General features: G+C 44.2%; 1 protein-coding gene across 1 annotated transcript in view; it reads right to left on the bottom strand.

Annotated features, from left to right (window-relative positions):
• LOC129698575 (protein unc-80 homolog) overlaps nucleotides 1–15937 on the bottom strand; it is a 319625-nt gene that overhangs the window by 45964 nt on the left and 257724 nt on the right. The window contains exons 53-54 of the mRNA XM_055637663.1: nucleotides 6112–6235; nucleotides 4147–4272 (exon numbers count right to left, since the gene is read on the bottom strand). Of these exons, the coding sequence (XP_055493638.1) occupies nucleotides 4147–4272; nucleotides 6112–6235 (250 nt within the window). The remainder of the gene's footprint in view (nucleotides 1–4146; nucleotides 4273–6111; nucleotides 6236–15937) is intronic.

Here is a 15937-nt window from a genome sequence, read left to right as displayed (position 1 = left end):
GAGGAAACAGATGGACCTTCTTTAGTCTCCTCAGGAAAAAGAGACGCCGGTGAGCCTTCTTGATCAGAGTAGAGGTATTGTGGGTCCAAGAGAGGTCATCGGAGATGTTGACTCCCAGAAACCTGAAGCTGGAGACACGTTCCACCTCCGGCCCGTTAATGTGGATGGGGGTGTGCGTGCCGCCCCTAGACCTTCTGAAGTCTACAATGAGCTCCTTGGTCTTCTTGGAGTTAAGGGCCAGGTTGTTGTCAGCGCTCCATGCTGCTAGGAGCTGGACCTCCTCCCTATAGGCCGACTTATCGTTGTTGCTGATGAAGCCAATCACCGTTGTATCATCTGCATACTTGATGAAGGTGTTAGTACCATATACAGGTGTGCAGTCGTAGGTGAAGGGAGTAGAGGAGGGGGCTCAGCACACAGCCCTGTGGAACGCCGGTGTTTAGGGTGAGGGTTGAAGAGGTGTGGTTGTCTAACCTAACAGACTGGGGTCTGTTAGTTAGAAAGTCCAGTATCCAGTTGCAGAGGGAGGGGTCGATGCCCAGGTCGCTGAGTTTGGTGATCAGTTTTGAGGGGATAATGGTGTTAAATGCTGAGCTATAATCGATGAACAGCATTCTCACGTAGGTGTCTCTGTTGTCAAGGTGGGAGAGGGCGGAGTGAAGTGCTGTTGAGATGGCATCCTCCGTACTCCTGTTCTTGCGGTAGGCAAACTGATAGGGGTCCAGTGTGGGAGGTAGGCAGCCTTTGAGGTGTGCCAGGACCAGCCTCTCAAAGCACTTGGTGATGATGGGAGTAAGTGCAACTGGGCGGAAGTCGTTGAGGCTTGCCGCAGTGGAGTGTTTTGGCACCGGCACGATGGAGGTGGTTTTAAAGCAAGTGGGGACAACTGCTTGGGCAAGTGACAGGTTGAAGATGTCAGTCCAGACATCTGTCAGCTGCGCAGCACAGGCCCTGAGCACGCGCCCGGGGATGCCGTCAGGGCCAGCAGCCTTACGTGCATTAGTCCTACTCAGTGCCACGTACACGTCGTAGGGGGTGAGTGTGAGGGGTTGGTGATCGGCAGGTAGCACAGCCTTGATGGCCATCTCTAGATTGTCCCTGTCAAAGCGGCCATAAAAGTGGTTAAGCTCCTCAAGGAAGGAGGCGTCGCTGGATGTGGGGGTGGTGTTGGAGGGTCTGTAGTCCGTGATGGCCTGGATGCCTTGCCACATGCGTCGGGGGTCGGAGTTGTTGTTGAAGTGCTCCTCAATCCTTAGCTTGTAGCAGTGCTTGGCCTTCCTGATGCCCCTCTTCAGGTTAGCCCTGATGAACTGTAGGCTCGAGCATCGCCTGACCTGAAAGCGGTGTCACCCGTGCTTTCAGCACTAGCCTGACCTCGCTGTTCATACATGGCTTCTGATTCGGGAATATGTTAATCCGTTTGAGGGAGGTGACACTATTGATGGTGGAGTTGATAAAGTCCAAAACAGAGGATGTACAAGAGTCAATGTTCGTGTGGGAGTCAAGGGTGGCCTGGGCTGTAAACACCATCCAGTCAGTGTTTCCAAAACACTGCTGAAGTGTGGAGTCCGCCTCCGCTGACCAGACTTTAACTGTCCTCACTGTGGGTTTAACACGTCTGATGAGTGGGGAGTACTTTGGGAGCAGGAACAATGAGAGGTGATCAGACTGTCCAAGGTGGGGTTGGGGGACGGCTTTGTAAGCTTCAGCCATGTTGGTGTAAACTTTGTCCAGTATCTTGTCATCTCTATTGGCGAAGGAGACATGTTGGTGAAATTTGGGGAGTACAGTCTTCAGGTTAGAGTGATTGAAGTCACCTGCAACAATGAAGGCTGCTTCGGGGTTGTGAGTCTGTTGTTTGCTAATGGCAGTATGCAGTTCTTTCATTGCAAGCTTGGCATTAGCATCAGGAGGGATATAGGCTGCAGTCACAACAGTGGAGGTAAACTCTCTGGGCAGATAGAATGGCCTGCATCTAACCAAGAGGAACGCTAGGTTAGCTGAGCAGTGACTCTCGATGATGGTGGAGTCCGTGCACCATGCTTTATTTACATAAATGCACAGACCCCCACCTCTGGTCTTACCGGAGTCAGTTGTCCTGTCCGCTCGGAGTAAATGACGCCCTGTTAGCTGGATGGCGCTGTCAGGAACGTCAGTGTTGAGCCAAGTTTCAGTGAAGATCAAGCTGCTGCAGTCTTTGATCCAGATGTGGGAGGTGATCCTTAGCCGGAGTTCATCCATTTTGTTTGCCAGTGAGCGCACGTTGGCGAGGAAAAGGCTAGGAATCGATAGCCTGTGTGGGGCTAGCTCTAACCTGGCCTTTAACCCACCACTGCATCCACGGCGGTGTTTGCGTTTGCGTCGCCGTCTGTGGGTGCTTCCAGTCGGCCGAGCTGACTTGGTGCGCTCCGCTGTTCTGGCTAGTTCAGGAGCGAGACGGAGTTCGTCCGAAAAGTTGTTGTAGCCGCAGGAACCAATAAAACTTACCTTGCTGGTTTAAACTTACCGCTGGACAGTGCAAATGCTGCCGCCAGTCGGCTCGTTTGCGCAAAGCGAGTCAACGTAATGACAAGCCAGGCGAGGTGACGGCCTTCTTCACGTAGTCACTCACGTGACTCCGAAGTAAAATAGGATGCCAGGTTACAGTTTGCCAAAAAGTACTTAAAAGAGCAAACATAGTTCTGGAAAAAGGTCCTATGGACACATGAGATGGAGATTAACTTATATCAGAGTGATGGCAAGAGCAAAGTATGGAGGAGAAGACAAACTGCCCATGATCCAAAGCATACCACCACATCTGTGAAACATGGTGGTGGGGGTGTTATGGCCTGGGCATGTATGGCTGCTGAAGGGACTGGCTCACTTATCCTCATTGATGGTACAACTGCTGATGGTAGTAGCATAATGAATTCTGATGTGTATAGACACATCCTATCTGCTCAAGGTTAAACAAATGCCTCAAAACTCATTGGCCGGCGGTTCATTCTACAGCTAGACAATGATCCCAAACATACTGCTAAAGCAACAAAGGAGTTTCACAAAGCTAAAAAATTGTCAATTCTTGAGTGGCCAAGTCAATCACCCAATCTGAACCCAATTGAGCATGCCTTTTATATGCTGAAGAGAAAACTGAAGGGGATTAGCTCCCAAAACAAGCATAAGCTAAAGATGGCTACAATACAGGCCTGGCAGAGCATCACCAGAGAAGACACCCAACAACTGGTGATGTCCATGAATCTTAGACTTCAAGCAGTCATTGCATGCAAAGGATATGCAATAAAATATTAAACATGACTGCTTTCATTTACATGACATTGCTGTGTCCGAAACATTATGGTGCCCTGAAATGGGGAGATTACTGCTGTAATTTCTACATGTTGAAACCAAAATGTACAAAAATGGCCTTTATTAACATCTGATAATATGTACATTAACCACATGTGGTTTTTTCTATTACAAATCTCAAATTGTGGAGTAGAGGCAAATAAATAAATGATGGGTCTTTGTCCCAAACATTATGGAAGGCACTGTACGTGCAGGAGTAGGCTATTCAGCCCTTCGAGCCTGCAATATGATCATGGCTGATCATCCAAAATGAGTACCCCGTTCCTGCTTTCTCCCTATATCATTAGCCCGAAGAGCTATATTTAACTCTCTCGTGAATGCAAGCTTTGATCAACTTCTCAGCCAGTGCTGTTAATTTCTCCATTGATGCGGTTTGATCTGCTGAATAATTCTGGCATTCTGCTTTCATTTAATATTTCCAGCATGTTTTTTAATTTATTGTTCAAATGAAATGTATATTTAATTGGATTTTTATGCTCCAAGCTGGGTGGATTCCTTTCCTTGCTGATTCTGCCTAAAAAATGACGCAATTAATTTAAATGGCCAAAAAAACATTTCCACCATTTTATTTATTTCTGTGGTACATTTAATGTTTTGTTTCAGTTATCCAGTAATAGCTCGCTGCTCGTACAAAATACTATGGACATAGAATTTTTATTTGGCTTTCCCAATCTTTGGATGCAAATTGAATGGAAACTGAAACAAATATACACATTTTCATGTATGGCCTTCTCCAGGGTGTTTGATGGATGGACCCAGGAAATGTTACTGTCTTGACAATTAGCAGCAAATTAAACATACCTGAATTTGTAAAGCAACAAGCCGCACCACAGCTGTGCTGAAGGGTAGTGGAGGAGAAAGGTACGGACTCAGGTGCAGAAGTGGTAGACCATCAGCAACACTTGATGGTCCAACAACGCCCATTACCTATGGATATCAAATGAGAAAATTAAATGTCACTGCAAGGTATCAGACAGGTATCAGTTCCTGAAATCCTTTATAATGAATAAAATCAGTAATTTCATTCTTGGTTTATATTTATATTATGACTGGAATACACGTTATATGATATTCTATTTAATATTTTCAGTTGGATGTACTGAAGAATGTTCACTAATTTTAGCAGTTTCTTGACAGAACAACTCAACACAAAACAAAACAATGAAGTTTTACGTGGAGATAAAACGTTTTAACCCCTCAATTGTTAGGTAGATGAAATAACTCCAAGAAATGTTCTCAGAGATCAGATGCAGGAATGTGATGGTAGCTTCAACAATATTCATAAAGGTTAACATGATGGAGAACAAAATTTCCCCTTTGTGTGGCAATGTAACTATATTAAAGATTCAATCTATCCAACACTGGTACACCACAACTGAATGTGTAGAACACTGACAAAGTTTCTTTCATAGCATCATCTGAATACGTAAGCTCTGCGCCTAGCAGGTCAAAACCAACAGGTAGATGAGAATAGCACCATTTGCAAATTCCACTCAGGATTTACACTTAAACTGGGAAAACCCTTAAACTACTTACTTAAATACAATGCCTTCAATTCATAAACTGCAAGTTTACAGAGATTATGGAGAGTGGAATGTCAAGGAGGACTCTCTAACTTCTACAGGTGCACAGTAGAGAGCATGCTGACCGGTTGCATCGTGGCTTGGTTCGGCAACTTGTGCATCCAGGAGCGGAAAAGGCTGCAAAAAGTTGTAACCACTGCCCAGTCCATCACCGGCTCGGACTTCATCAAGGGGATCTATCATAGGCGCTGCCTCAAAAAGGCTGCCAGCATCATCAAGGACCCACACCATCCTGGCCACGCACTCATCTCTCCACTGCCTTCAGGTAGAAGGTACAGAAGCCTGAAATCTGCAACATCCAGGTTCAGGAACTGCTTTTTTCCCACAGCCATCAGACTATTAAACACAACTTCAAACAATCTCTGAACTATAACAGCCTATTGGACTTTATCTGTTTATTTATGCGTATATATATGGTCTATGGTATATAGACACACTGATCTGTTCTGTATTTATGCCTACAATATTCTGTTGCCCTGCAGCAAGCTAGAATTTCATTGTCCTATCTTGGACACATGACAATAAACTCACTTGACTTGACTTGACTTCAAGGTGACTATAAATTATGACAATTTTAAGGGCAATTATGATGAGCTAAGTTTACATCCTCAAAAATAACCCAATTATCCTTTTACTGAAAACAGATAAATAAATCCTTAAGTGAATACAGGCACAAGCATTCTTGAGCAATTGTTCAGTAATTTTGGAAATCAGATAGAAATGAAAGAAGAAAAAAAACAAATAAAAACGATTTTCTGAGAGGTTGCTGACTTCACTGAAATGTGTTTGGCCTTTGATTTCTTTCCTGAGGGATGATAAATCATGCTTGGAGGCGAATCTGAGGGAGCCAGTTAACTTGTTACCCTACTTAAATCTCAACCCTTCCAATACAATATTCATGTGATGAATCTTTATTTTCAGCCTAGCATAGATTTCCCAGCACATGTTACCATAGTTAGGAGCAATGGCAAAAGTTCTCTCTGACCTTCCTTTTGTGTTGACAAGGAGCCAAATCTAGAATTGCAACTAGTGTCCCATCAGAAAATGATCAGCGTGGATTGGAAATTAAAGCTTAATTTTTTAATCTACACAGTTCAGTGCCAGACAGTTCACATCACTGTAAGAACTCTACATTATATTAAGCAAAGAATGATTAAATCTCTGTGCTTACATTTCTACTTACCAAATTAACACAGACATTAATCAATGACCTGAGATGTGGCAGAAATGAAATGATCGGCTGTCTTTGAAGAGTTAAACAAATGCCTTCTATTAAACTGCTGGCAGCTTCCCATTCCACCTGGCGCCTAAAGAAATAATAATTAGCCAAAATATTCTGAAATATCCCAATATTTTAAACTAATTTATTAGATGGGAAACTACATATGTCCTAACATCAATGTCACTTTATTAAATATTCAAAAAGTTAAATTAATATTTTTCATTTCTTGATTTGCAGCCTTTCAATTCTTCAATATCACTGATAGCTTAAAAATCATGAAGACCTCACCTGCTGGATACCAGAAACAGCCTGGAACAGATGCCCAACAGCAACTGATATCAGGAGAGAAGAAATTCATACCATGGAAAATGCCAGCCCTTCACAGATGGTCACAAGTTCTAGACCAATAGGTGCTCAATGTGACTGACTGCTCAGTCATTTCGACCAAATGTGAAAAGCGAGCATTTTCATGGCATAAATGTCTTCTTTTCTGACATCAGTTACTGCCGGGCATTTAATGAAGGCAGTTTCTGGCATCCAGCAAGTGATATTATCAAGATGCCTATTTAGTCAGTCACAATGAAGAATCTACAGTCTGCTAAAAAAACCTTCACAATGGAGTCTTAGACCCAACATACCTGCCATTTTCAAAGCATCAAACTTGAGTGTTAAACGTGCAAAATATATGCATATGCTAATATGCAACTGGTTAAAATAATCCAGTAATACAAAACAACAATCATGAAAAACTATAAGAAATAGGAAGAAAATATTATTTTCTGATGCTTGTTCTTGACCTCCACAGCTTGGCCCTCTTCAAAAGTCAGAACTCAGTTGAGAGACAAACATCAATAGTGGAGAAAGCAAATTACATCAGAGGCCATTGTGTCAAAGTTTGAGCCGATATAGTGAAATGTATTTTAGCAGGATCAAAAAGTATGTTTTTAATTTAATTTGATATTAAATATTTTTATGAGTAAATATTATAAATCTTGAAAAAAAGTTTTTTTGTTACTTTATACACAACTGGATATTAAAGATGTTCAAGAAGGAACTGCAGATGCTGGAATATCGAAGGTATACAAAAATGCTGGAGAAACTCTATGGAGCGAAGGAAATAGGTAATGTTTCGGGCCGAAACCCTTCTTCAGACTCGGGCTCTGAAGAAGAGTTTTGGCCCGGAATGTTACCTATTTCCTTCGCTCCATAGATGCTGCTGCACCCGCTGAGTTTCTCCAGCATTTTTGTGTACCTTGGATATTAAAGATGATTGGCAAATATAAAATGATTGTTAGCCAGAGCAGTTGGTAGGCTGTAATTATAGCTTACAGCCTATTAAAATTTTTTGTGCATCAAGCTCAGTGATGAAATTTAAGGGTTAGTTTTTATGTTACGTGTTGTGTAGCAGTTTTCATGCATTTTATTAGATTTTCACATTTAACGACATCTTGTATGCTTTGTAACTGCTACTGGATTTTCTTTTTCACAATATGTGTAAGCAACTTGGGGTCAATGAAATTGACTATTTGCTATATAAGGCTAATCTACAAAATTATGTATTGTACTATTATATTATGTCCATCCTTTCTGGCATAACCATTAAGGAATATTATCAAAGGATCGATTGTAGTCAGTCCGGATTAGATATTTACAGTAATGCTAAACAAATCAGCAAACTGCACAATGGAGTAAGGAACCCAACATACCTGCCATTTTCAAAGCATCAAACTTGAGTGTTAAACGTGCAAAATATATGCATATGCTAATATGCAACTGGTTAAAATAATCCAGTAATACAAAACAACAATCATGAAAAACTATAAGAAATAGGAAGAAAATATTATTTTCTGATGCTTGTTCTTGACCTCCATAGCTTGGCCCCCTTCAAAAGTCAGAACTCAGTTGAGAGACAAACATCAATAGTGGAGAAAGCAAATTACATCAGAGGCCATTGTGTCAAAGTTTGAGCCGATCTGAAACTCTCTGCCAGCAGGGTAGTTGAAAAGTTCGTTGGCTATATTTAATTTGATATAGATATGGCCCTTGTGAGTAAATAGCTCAGGGGCTATCTTGAAAAAGGTTTTTTTACTGAGTTTTATGATCACCAAGGTGACTTGGATAGGCTGGGTGAGTGGGCAAATGAAGGAGATGCAGCAGATGCTGGAAAAATGTGACACATCCATTTTGGTGGCAAAACTCTATGGAGCGAATTATCTAAATGGTGGCCGATAATGTTTGCGGCGAGACCCTGGTGTCAGGTACACCAGTCATTGAAGGGGCATGCAGGTGCAGCAGGCAGTAAAGTTACCAAATGGTATGTTAGCTTTCATTCCAAAAGATTTGAGTATAGCACCCGCTGAGTTTCTCCAGCAATTTTGTGTACCTTGGATATTGAGACCACATTGGCAATTGCGTACAATTTTTGTTAGCCAAATCAGAGGAAGGACAATTATAGCTTAGAGTCTATGCAGAGACAAGTTGCATCAGAGTGATTCCTGGGATTTCAGGGTTGTTTATGAAGAAAGACTGGACCAGAAATTGGTTTATACTTAATTGTAGATTTTTCAGATTGAGAGGGGATCTTATAGAACTCCAGAAAATTCTACTGGATTTCCTCTTTCATAGGATGCAGGAAGATTGTTTTCCGATGTTAGGGAAGTCCAGGACAAGGGGTCACAAAGGATAAGGGGAAAGTCCTTTAAAATTGAGATGAGAATCCATTTTTTCACAGAGAGTGGTTAAGGAATAAGATCTCTTTAACAGAGGGTATTGTATTAGTTCCGGATTGGATATTTTTAGTAATACTTACACAATTTATCAGCAAAGGGCACAAGATCAGAGGGTATGGAGAGACTCTCTATTCCTTCATACTGAGTTGGATGATGGCGGGGGGGAAGTGGCGGTGCAGGCTCGAAGGGCCACACATGAGGCTACTCCTGCAATCCAGGGAACTATATGTTTCTGAGCTTCAAGTCAGCGGTAGGTATACTATTGGAGAGAATTCTATGAGATAGCATTTACTTCCATTTGAAAGAGAATGGGCTAATTAGAGAGAGCCAGCATGGCTTTGGCCGCAGAAGGTTGTGTCTCACAAACTTGACTGAGTTCTTTGAGGAGGTGACAAAGGAGCAACTGAAGGTAGAGGAGTGGATGTTGTCTACATGGATTTTAGTAAGGCTTTTGATAAGCTCCTCATGGTAGGCTGATCCAGAAGATTAAGATGTACGGGATTCACGATGACTTGGTCGTATGGATTCGGAACTGGCTTATTCATTGAAGACAGAGGGTTGTGGTGTAAGGAAGGTATTCTGGACCAGTGGAGTGCTGGAAGCCCTGCTGTTTGTGATATATATAAATGACCTAAACATAATTGTAGGTGGGTTGGTAAGTTTGCTGATGACACCACAATTGGAGGAGTTGCAGACAGTGAGGAAGGCAGTCAGAAGATACAGCGGAATAGAGATCAGCTGTAGAAATGGGCGGAGAAATGGCAGATTAAATCCGATAAATGCAATGTGTTGCACTTTGGGAGGTTGAATGCAAAGAGACAGTTACCAGGTTTGTCAAGCAGCGGGATCTTGGAATCCAAGTTCATAGCTCACTAAAGGTGGCAGTACAAGTAGTTAGTAGTTTATGCAAATCAAAGATAAATAGAGGTTTAGCTTTACCAAATTTTTTGTTTTATTTCTGGGCAGTTATTATTAAAAATATGAACTTTTGGCTGGAAGAAATGGACCAACAACCAGATTGATTAAAGAGTGAAAAGGAAGATTGTTTACCTTTTGAAATTGGTTCGATTCTGTTTGCTACCCCAAAATTGAATTAAAAAAACTTGCAGGGAAAATCCTATAATATACAGTGGTATGCAAATTTGGAAACAATTAAAAAATACCTTAAAATTTGATAATTTATCACTATCTCCCCATCGTGAACAACCCCTCATTTAAACCTTCTATGTTGGATAAAGGTTTCATACAATGGAAAATTTATGGAATTAAAAGGATGGGACAACTTTATAAGAAAGGCATCTTTCTTTCATTTCAGGGGCTACAACAGCCTTACGGACTACACTCAAATGATTTTTTTAGATATTTACAACTTAGAAATTATGTTAAATCAAATACACAAAACTTTAGAACTAGAGATCCAGAAATTCTTGATGATTGTTTGAATAAACATCCTAATACTGGTTGACCTAACTCACACATTTGCAAATTGTATAAAAATCAAAAACATCTGGACGGACATTTTTAGAATAATATCTATAGTTGTCAACACTCAATTGGATCCCGATTTAAAACTAATAATACTAGGAATATCAGAACAAAGCCTAACATTTACAACAACCCAAAGAAACTTTATCGACTATAATATAATAACTGGGAAAAAATTAATATTAAAATTTTGGAAAGGTCCTATAACCCCCACAATTAAAATGTGGATTGTGGAAATGTCGGAGACCTTACATTTGGAAAGAATCAGACTTGTCTTAATGGACAAACAAGAACTTTTTATCAGAATATGGTCTCCATTCATTGACTACTTGAAGGGGCAGACTGGTTCGGCACGGGAACTTGACTGAAACTCGACTTAAGGATTAGATGAAAAGTTATACTATATAATTTACGAACTTATCTCCGATGTTGTATTTTTAGTAAATTATTCCATTCTTCTTTATCATGCTTTTTCCTTTTTTTAAAATTTCTCTTTCTTATTTTCTACCTATATAAAAAAAATACTAGAAGCAGAGTTAATATCAATCAATAATATTAGTAATGTAGGAATGATATACATGAAATGTTTTTAATATGATATGTACATGCCTCTAATAAAAAGATTATTAAAAAAAAGAAAAAAAAGAAGAAACAGCGGAATAGAGATCAGCTGTAGAAACGGGCGGAGAAATGGCAGATTAAATCCGAGCAAATGCAATGTATTGCACTTTGGGAGGTTGAATGCAAAGAGACAGTTACCAGGTTTGTCATGCAGCGGGATCTTGGAATCCAAGTTCTTAGCTCACTAAAGGTGGCAGCACAAGTAGTTAGGGTGGGAAAGAGGCACATGGTATGCTTGTCTTTATTGCTAGGGGCATTGAATAGAAGAGTCAGGATTTCTTGAAACAGCTCGATAAGACGTTGGATAGGTCACATTTGGAGTATTGCATGCATTTTGGTCACTCTATTACAGGGAAAATGTAAAAGCTTTGAAGAGGGTGCAGAGGTGGTTTACCAGATTGCTGCCTGGATTGAAGGGTTTCTGCTACAAAGAAAGTTTGTATAGTTTGGGATTGTTTTCTCCAGAATGTCAGAGGTTGAGGGGAAACCTGATGGAAGCATGTACAATTATGAGAGACATAGATAGAGGAGACAGTCAGAACCTTTACCTCCAGGGTGAAAATGTCCTCCACTAGAGGGCATTGATACAAATGCATCTATTGATGCTCCTGAACACATCATCAGTGATGTAACCTGGGGTCATTGGGTGTTTCGGGTCTTTCAACATCAGACACCCTCACCCAGGCAACCCAGCCGTGGTTGATCAGACCACGACTTGTGTTCAGGTGGCATTCGCTCCTCCCCATGGACCTCGTCTCCTGATCCAGAGCCATCTCGAGGCCTTCTCTGCTGCCTCTGTGGTGTTCTTGATGGCCTTTCTCCTCGCCACTCCGTTGATGCCCAGTGCACTCAAGGCTTTGTAGAGCGATTGCCAACCTCGATGGGCATACACCTTGCCTTCCAGCCCTGCTTGCGGCAGTCTATGACCAGCTCTTCATACTTGGCCATCTTCCTCTCGTGGGCCTCCTCCAGACGGTCCTCCCACGGCACAGTCAGTTCCAACAAGATGATGTTTTTGGTCGCCTCTGAGACCAGGAGGATATCTGGCCTCAGGGTGGTCGTGGCAATGTGCTGTGGGAACTTCAGCTGTTTCACCAGGTCTACGGAAAGCTGCCAGTCCTGCGCAGTTGCCAGGATTCCTGACTGATTCCTGGCTGCTGTGGTTCTTGGCAGCTGCACTCCGGCCTTCACGAAGGTGATCATCTGGGTGGTGGGGCGTTCTCGTCTGCAGCTGCTGATTCCCATGCTGATGGCTTCTGCAATGGGTTTGAGAACCTGGTCGTGACGCCATGTGTACCGGCCCTGCCCAAGAGCCTTTGGGCAACAGCTCAGGATGTGTTCCAACGTCCCCTTGCCTGAGCATTGCGGGCAATCTGGAGATTCCGCTTTGCCCCAGATGAAGAGGTTCGATGGGCTGGGCAGGACATCATACACTGCCTGGACCAGGAACTTGATGCGCTGTGGTTCAGCCTGCCAGAGCTCAGTCCATGTGACTTTTCGGTCCATGGCCTGCTCCCACCTTGTCCAGGCTCCCTGCTGCCTCAATCCAACTGCTCTGGTACACCTCTCCTCCTCCACCACTGCCCTCACTTCCTCCTGGACCAGCCTGCGCCTCTCCTTCCCCTTGGCCTTGTCAAACTGGGGAGATGGGAAGATTCCCAGGCCAGCTCTTCCCCGAGTCACTGCTCCCACCAGGACTCTGGCGTATATCCGAGACTCTGCTTGCAGCACGGCTTCGCCGGCTCTCCACTTCCTCCCAGTTTTCACCTCCACCCCTGCTTGAGCCACCTTGGGGTCGCTGGAGTCCCTGTACAGCATCACCTCTCTGGCCCGAGTCACCTTGAACTCCTCCTCCAGGGACTTCAGGGGCAGCTGGAGCTTGGTGTTATTTCCGTAAAGGGCGATGCTGCTAAGGCTCCTGGGCAGTCCCAGCCACCTTCTGAGAAAGCTGCTGACTTTCCTCTCCAATCTCTCTACGATGGATATTGGGACTTCGTAGACAAGCAGTGGCCAGAGTATCCTTGGCAGGATACCATGCTGGTAAATCCATGCCTTGAACTTGCCGGGAAGCCCCGACCGGTCCACTGCTCTCAACCAACTCTCCAGCTCCTGACAGGTTGCCTGGACAGATGCTGTATCCTTCAGGCTGCTGTTAAACACCTTGCCAAGACTCTTCACTGGCCTTTCGGAGACAGTTGGGATTGGTGTCCCTTCGATGCTGAAGCGGAACCTGTCCATGACTTTGCCCTTCTTCAGCACCAGTGACCTTGATTTTCCTGGCTTAAACCTCATCCTTGCCCATCCAATCAGTTTCTCCAACCCCTGCAGGATCCACCTGCCTCCTGGCACTGACTCAGTGGTGACAGTCAGGTCGTCCATGAAGGCTCTGATTGGTGGTTGGCGCATTCCTGACTTGGTCCGAGGGCCCCGGCACTCTGGCTCAGCAGACTTGACGATCATGTTCATCGCCAAGGCAACAAGGATCACAGAGATGGTACAGCCTGTGATGATCCCAACCTCCAGTCTGTGCCACTCTGATGTTACTGACCCTGATGAGACTCTCATGCTGAACTGGTTGTAATAGTCCAGGATGAGATCTGCCACTTGGCCCGGCACATGATGCTTGGCCATGACTGTCTGGATCAGCTTGTGCGGGATGGAGCCGTAGGCGTTGGCCAGGTCAAGCCAGAGCACTGTCAGGTCTCCCTTGTTCTCCCTGGCTTCTCTGATGAGCTGGGTCACCACTCCCGTGTGCTCTAGACACCCCGGCACTCCAGACAAGCCTCCCTTTTGCACTGAGCTGTCGATGTGGCCATTGCTGGAGAGGAAGTTGGTCAGCCGCCTCGCCACTATGCTGAAGAAGATCTTTCCTTCAACGCTTAGCAAGGAGATGATTCTGAACTGATCGATCTTCTTGGAATCTTCTTCCTTTGGGATCCAGACTCCTTCAGCGAATCGCCACTGCTGCGCCACTTTCCCTCTCCTCCAGATGACTTTCAGGATCTTCCACAGCCGTTTCAGTAACAAGGGGCAGTTCTTGTAGACCCTGTAGGGGACTCCGCTCGGGCCAGGGGCTGAGCCAGCTCTTGCTCTCTTCACAACGTCCTGGACCTCTTGCAGGAGTGGCTCTCTACTATCAAACTCCCTGATGGGTGGAGGTAGTGTTATCAGGATGTTGCACTGGCCCAGCTCCTGCTGCCTGACGGGGTCACTGTAGGTCGTCTGGATGTGCCGGTCGATCTCCTCCTTAGAGCAAGCCAAACTCCCACTGCGCTTCTGCCCTAGCAGTTGTTTGGTGAAGCCGAAGGGGTTGGCTATGAAGGATGCTCGCTTCTTGGCTCTTTCCTTCTGGCGTCTTCGGTGCCACTCAGCTCTACAGAGGGTCATCAGTTTCTTCCTCAGGATGGTTTGCAGCTCAGCCAAGGGGGGACGTTGCTCTTCACTGGCCTCTTTATACTGCTTCTTGAGGGACTTCAGCTCCTGCCGGATCTTGTGGATCTTTGTTGCTCGTTGGTTCATGATGAAAGGTGTTCTGGCCGGCTTCTTCTCCACTGCTCCAAACCTTTCCACAACTAGGCTGATGATGATTGTCGTTTGGTCCACGTCTCCCTTCGCAGTTGCTTCTAGCACCTTGTCGACGTCCTCGTCGAACTGATGCAGACTGCCGTCTTGCAGGCCTGAGGCCATTTGACTCAAACCTTCTCCAAAGGACTGTTCCGAGGGACTAGTTGCACCACTTGGAGGCTTCGGGCTCTATGAGGTGATTCCGGGCCCGGTTCCTCCTCCATCTCACCAGGTAAAATACCTGTGCGATGTGACACTCCCTGTCCCTCCAAACACTTCATCCGGGTCTGGTGAATCTTCAGGCCTCGGCTGTTCTTGCAAACCTTACCACATCTGCATTTGATACTCTTAGTCCTTAACCTTTGATCCGTCAAATTGAGGTGCTCATCCTCCCTGCCCTCTCGGGCTCCCTGAGGGTTTGTCATGGAGTGGGATCTTGGAATCCAAGTTCTTAGCTCACTAAAGGTGGCAGCACAAATAGTTAGGGTGGGAAAGAGGCACATGGTATGCTTGTCTTTATTGCTAGCGGCATTGAATAGAAGAGTCAGGAAGTCATGAAACAGCGCGATAAGACATTGGATAGGTCACATTTGGAGTATTGCATGCAGTTCTGGTCACTACATTACAGGAAAAATGTAAGAGCTTTGGAGAGGGTGCAGAGGTGGTTTACCAGATTGCTGCCTGGATTGAAGGGTTTCTGCTACAAGGAAAGTTTGTATAGTTTGGTATTGTTTTCTCCAGAATGTCAGAGGTTGAGGGGAAACCTGATGGAAACATATACAATTATGAGAGACATAGATAGAGGAGACAGTCAGAACCTTTACCTCCAGGGTGGAAATGTCCTCCACTAGAGGGCATAACTATAAAGTGAGAGGGAGAAAGTTTAATGAAGATGTGCAAATGTTTTTTCCCCCACACAGAGGGTGGTGGGGAACTGGAACGCATTACCAGGGGCGGTGATGGAGGCAGATATGATAGTGGCGTTTAAGAGGCTTTTAGATAGACGCATGGAAGTGCAGGGAATAGAGGGAAATTGATTATGTGTAAGCAGATGCGATGTTCAACTAGGCATCACGATCAGCACAAACATTCCTGTGTTGTACTGTTCTATGTTCTATGTACATTGTTACCTGAAAGTGTCGTCACAGTTAGACAGTGAAGAAGGATTTCGGCATGTTGGCCTTCATCAGTTAAGGAATTGAGAATAGATGCTGGGATGATTTGTTACAGTTTTACAAGATGTTGATGAGACCACAATTGGAATACTGATTTCAGTTTTAGTTACCCTGCTGTAGAAAGATAGCATTAAGCTGGAAAGAGTGCTGAGAAGATATTTGGGGATGTTGCCAGGACTCGATGGCCTGAGCTGTAGGGTGTAGTTGGACAGG

This window comes from Leucoraja erinacea, chromosome 7 (genome assembly GCF_028641065.1).
Source record: "Leucoraja erinacea ecotype New England chromosome 7, Leri_hhj_1, whole genome shotgun sequence".
Taxonomy (NCBI): Eukaryota; Metazoa; Chordata; class Chondrichthyes; order Rajiformes; family Rajidae; genus Leucoraja; species Leucoraja erinaceus.
Note: the sequence above shows the minus strand (reverse complement) of the source record. Positions and strands in the feature narration are given on the sequence as shown.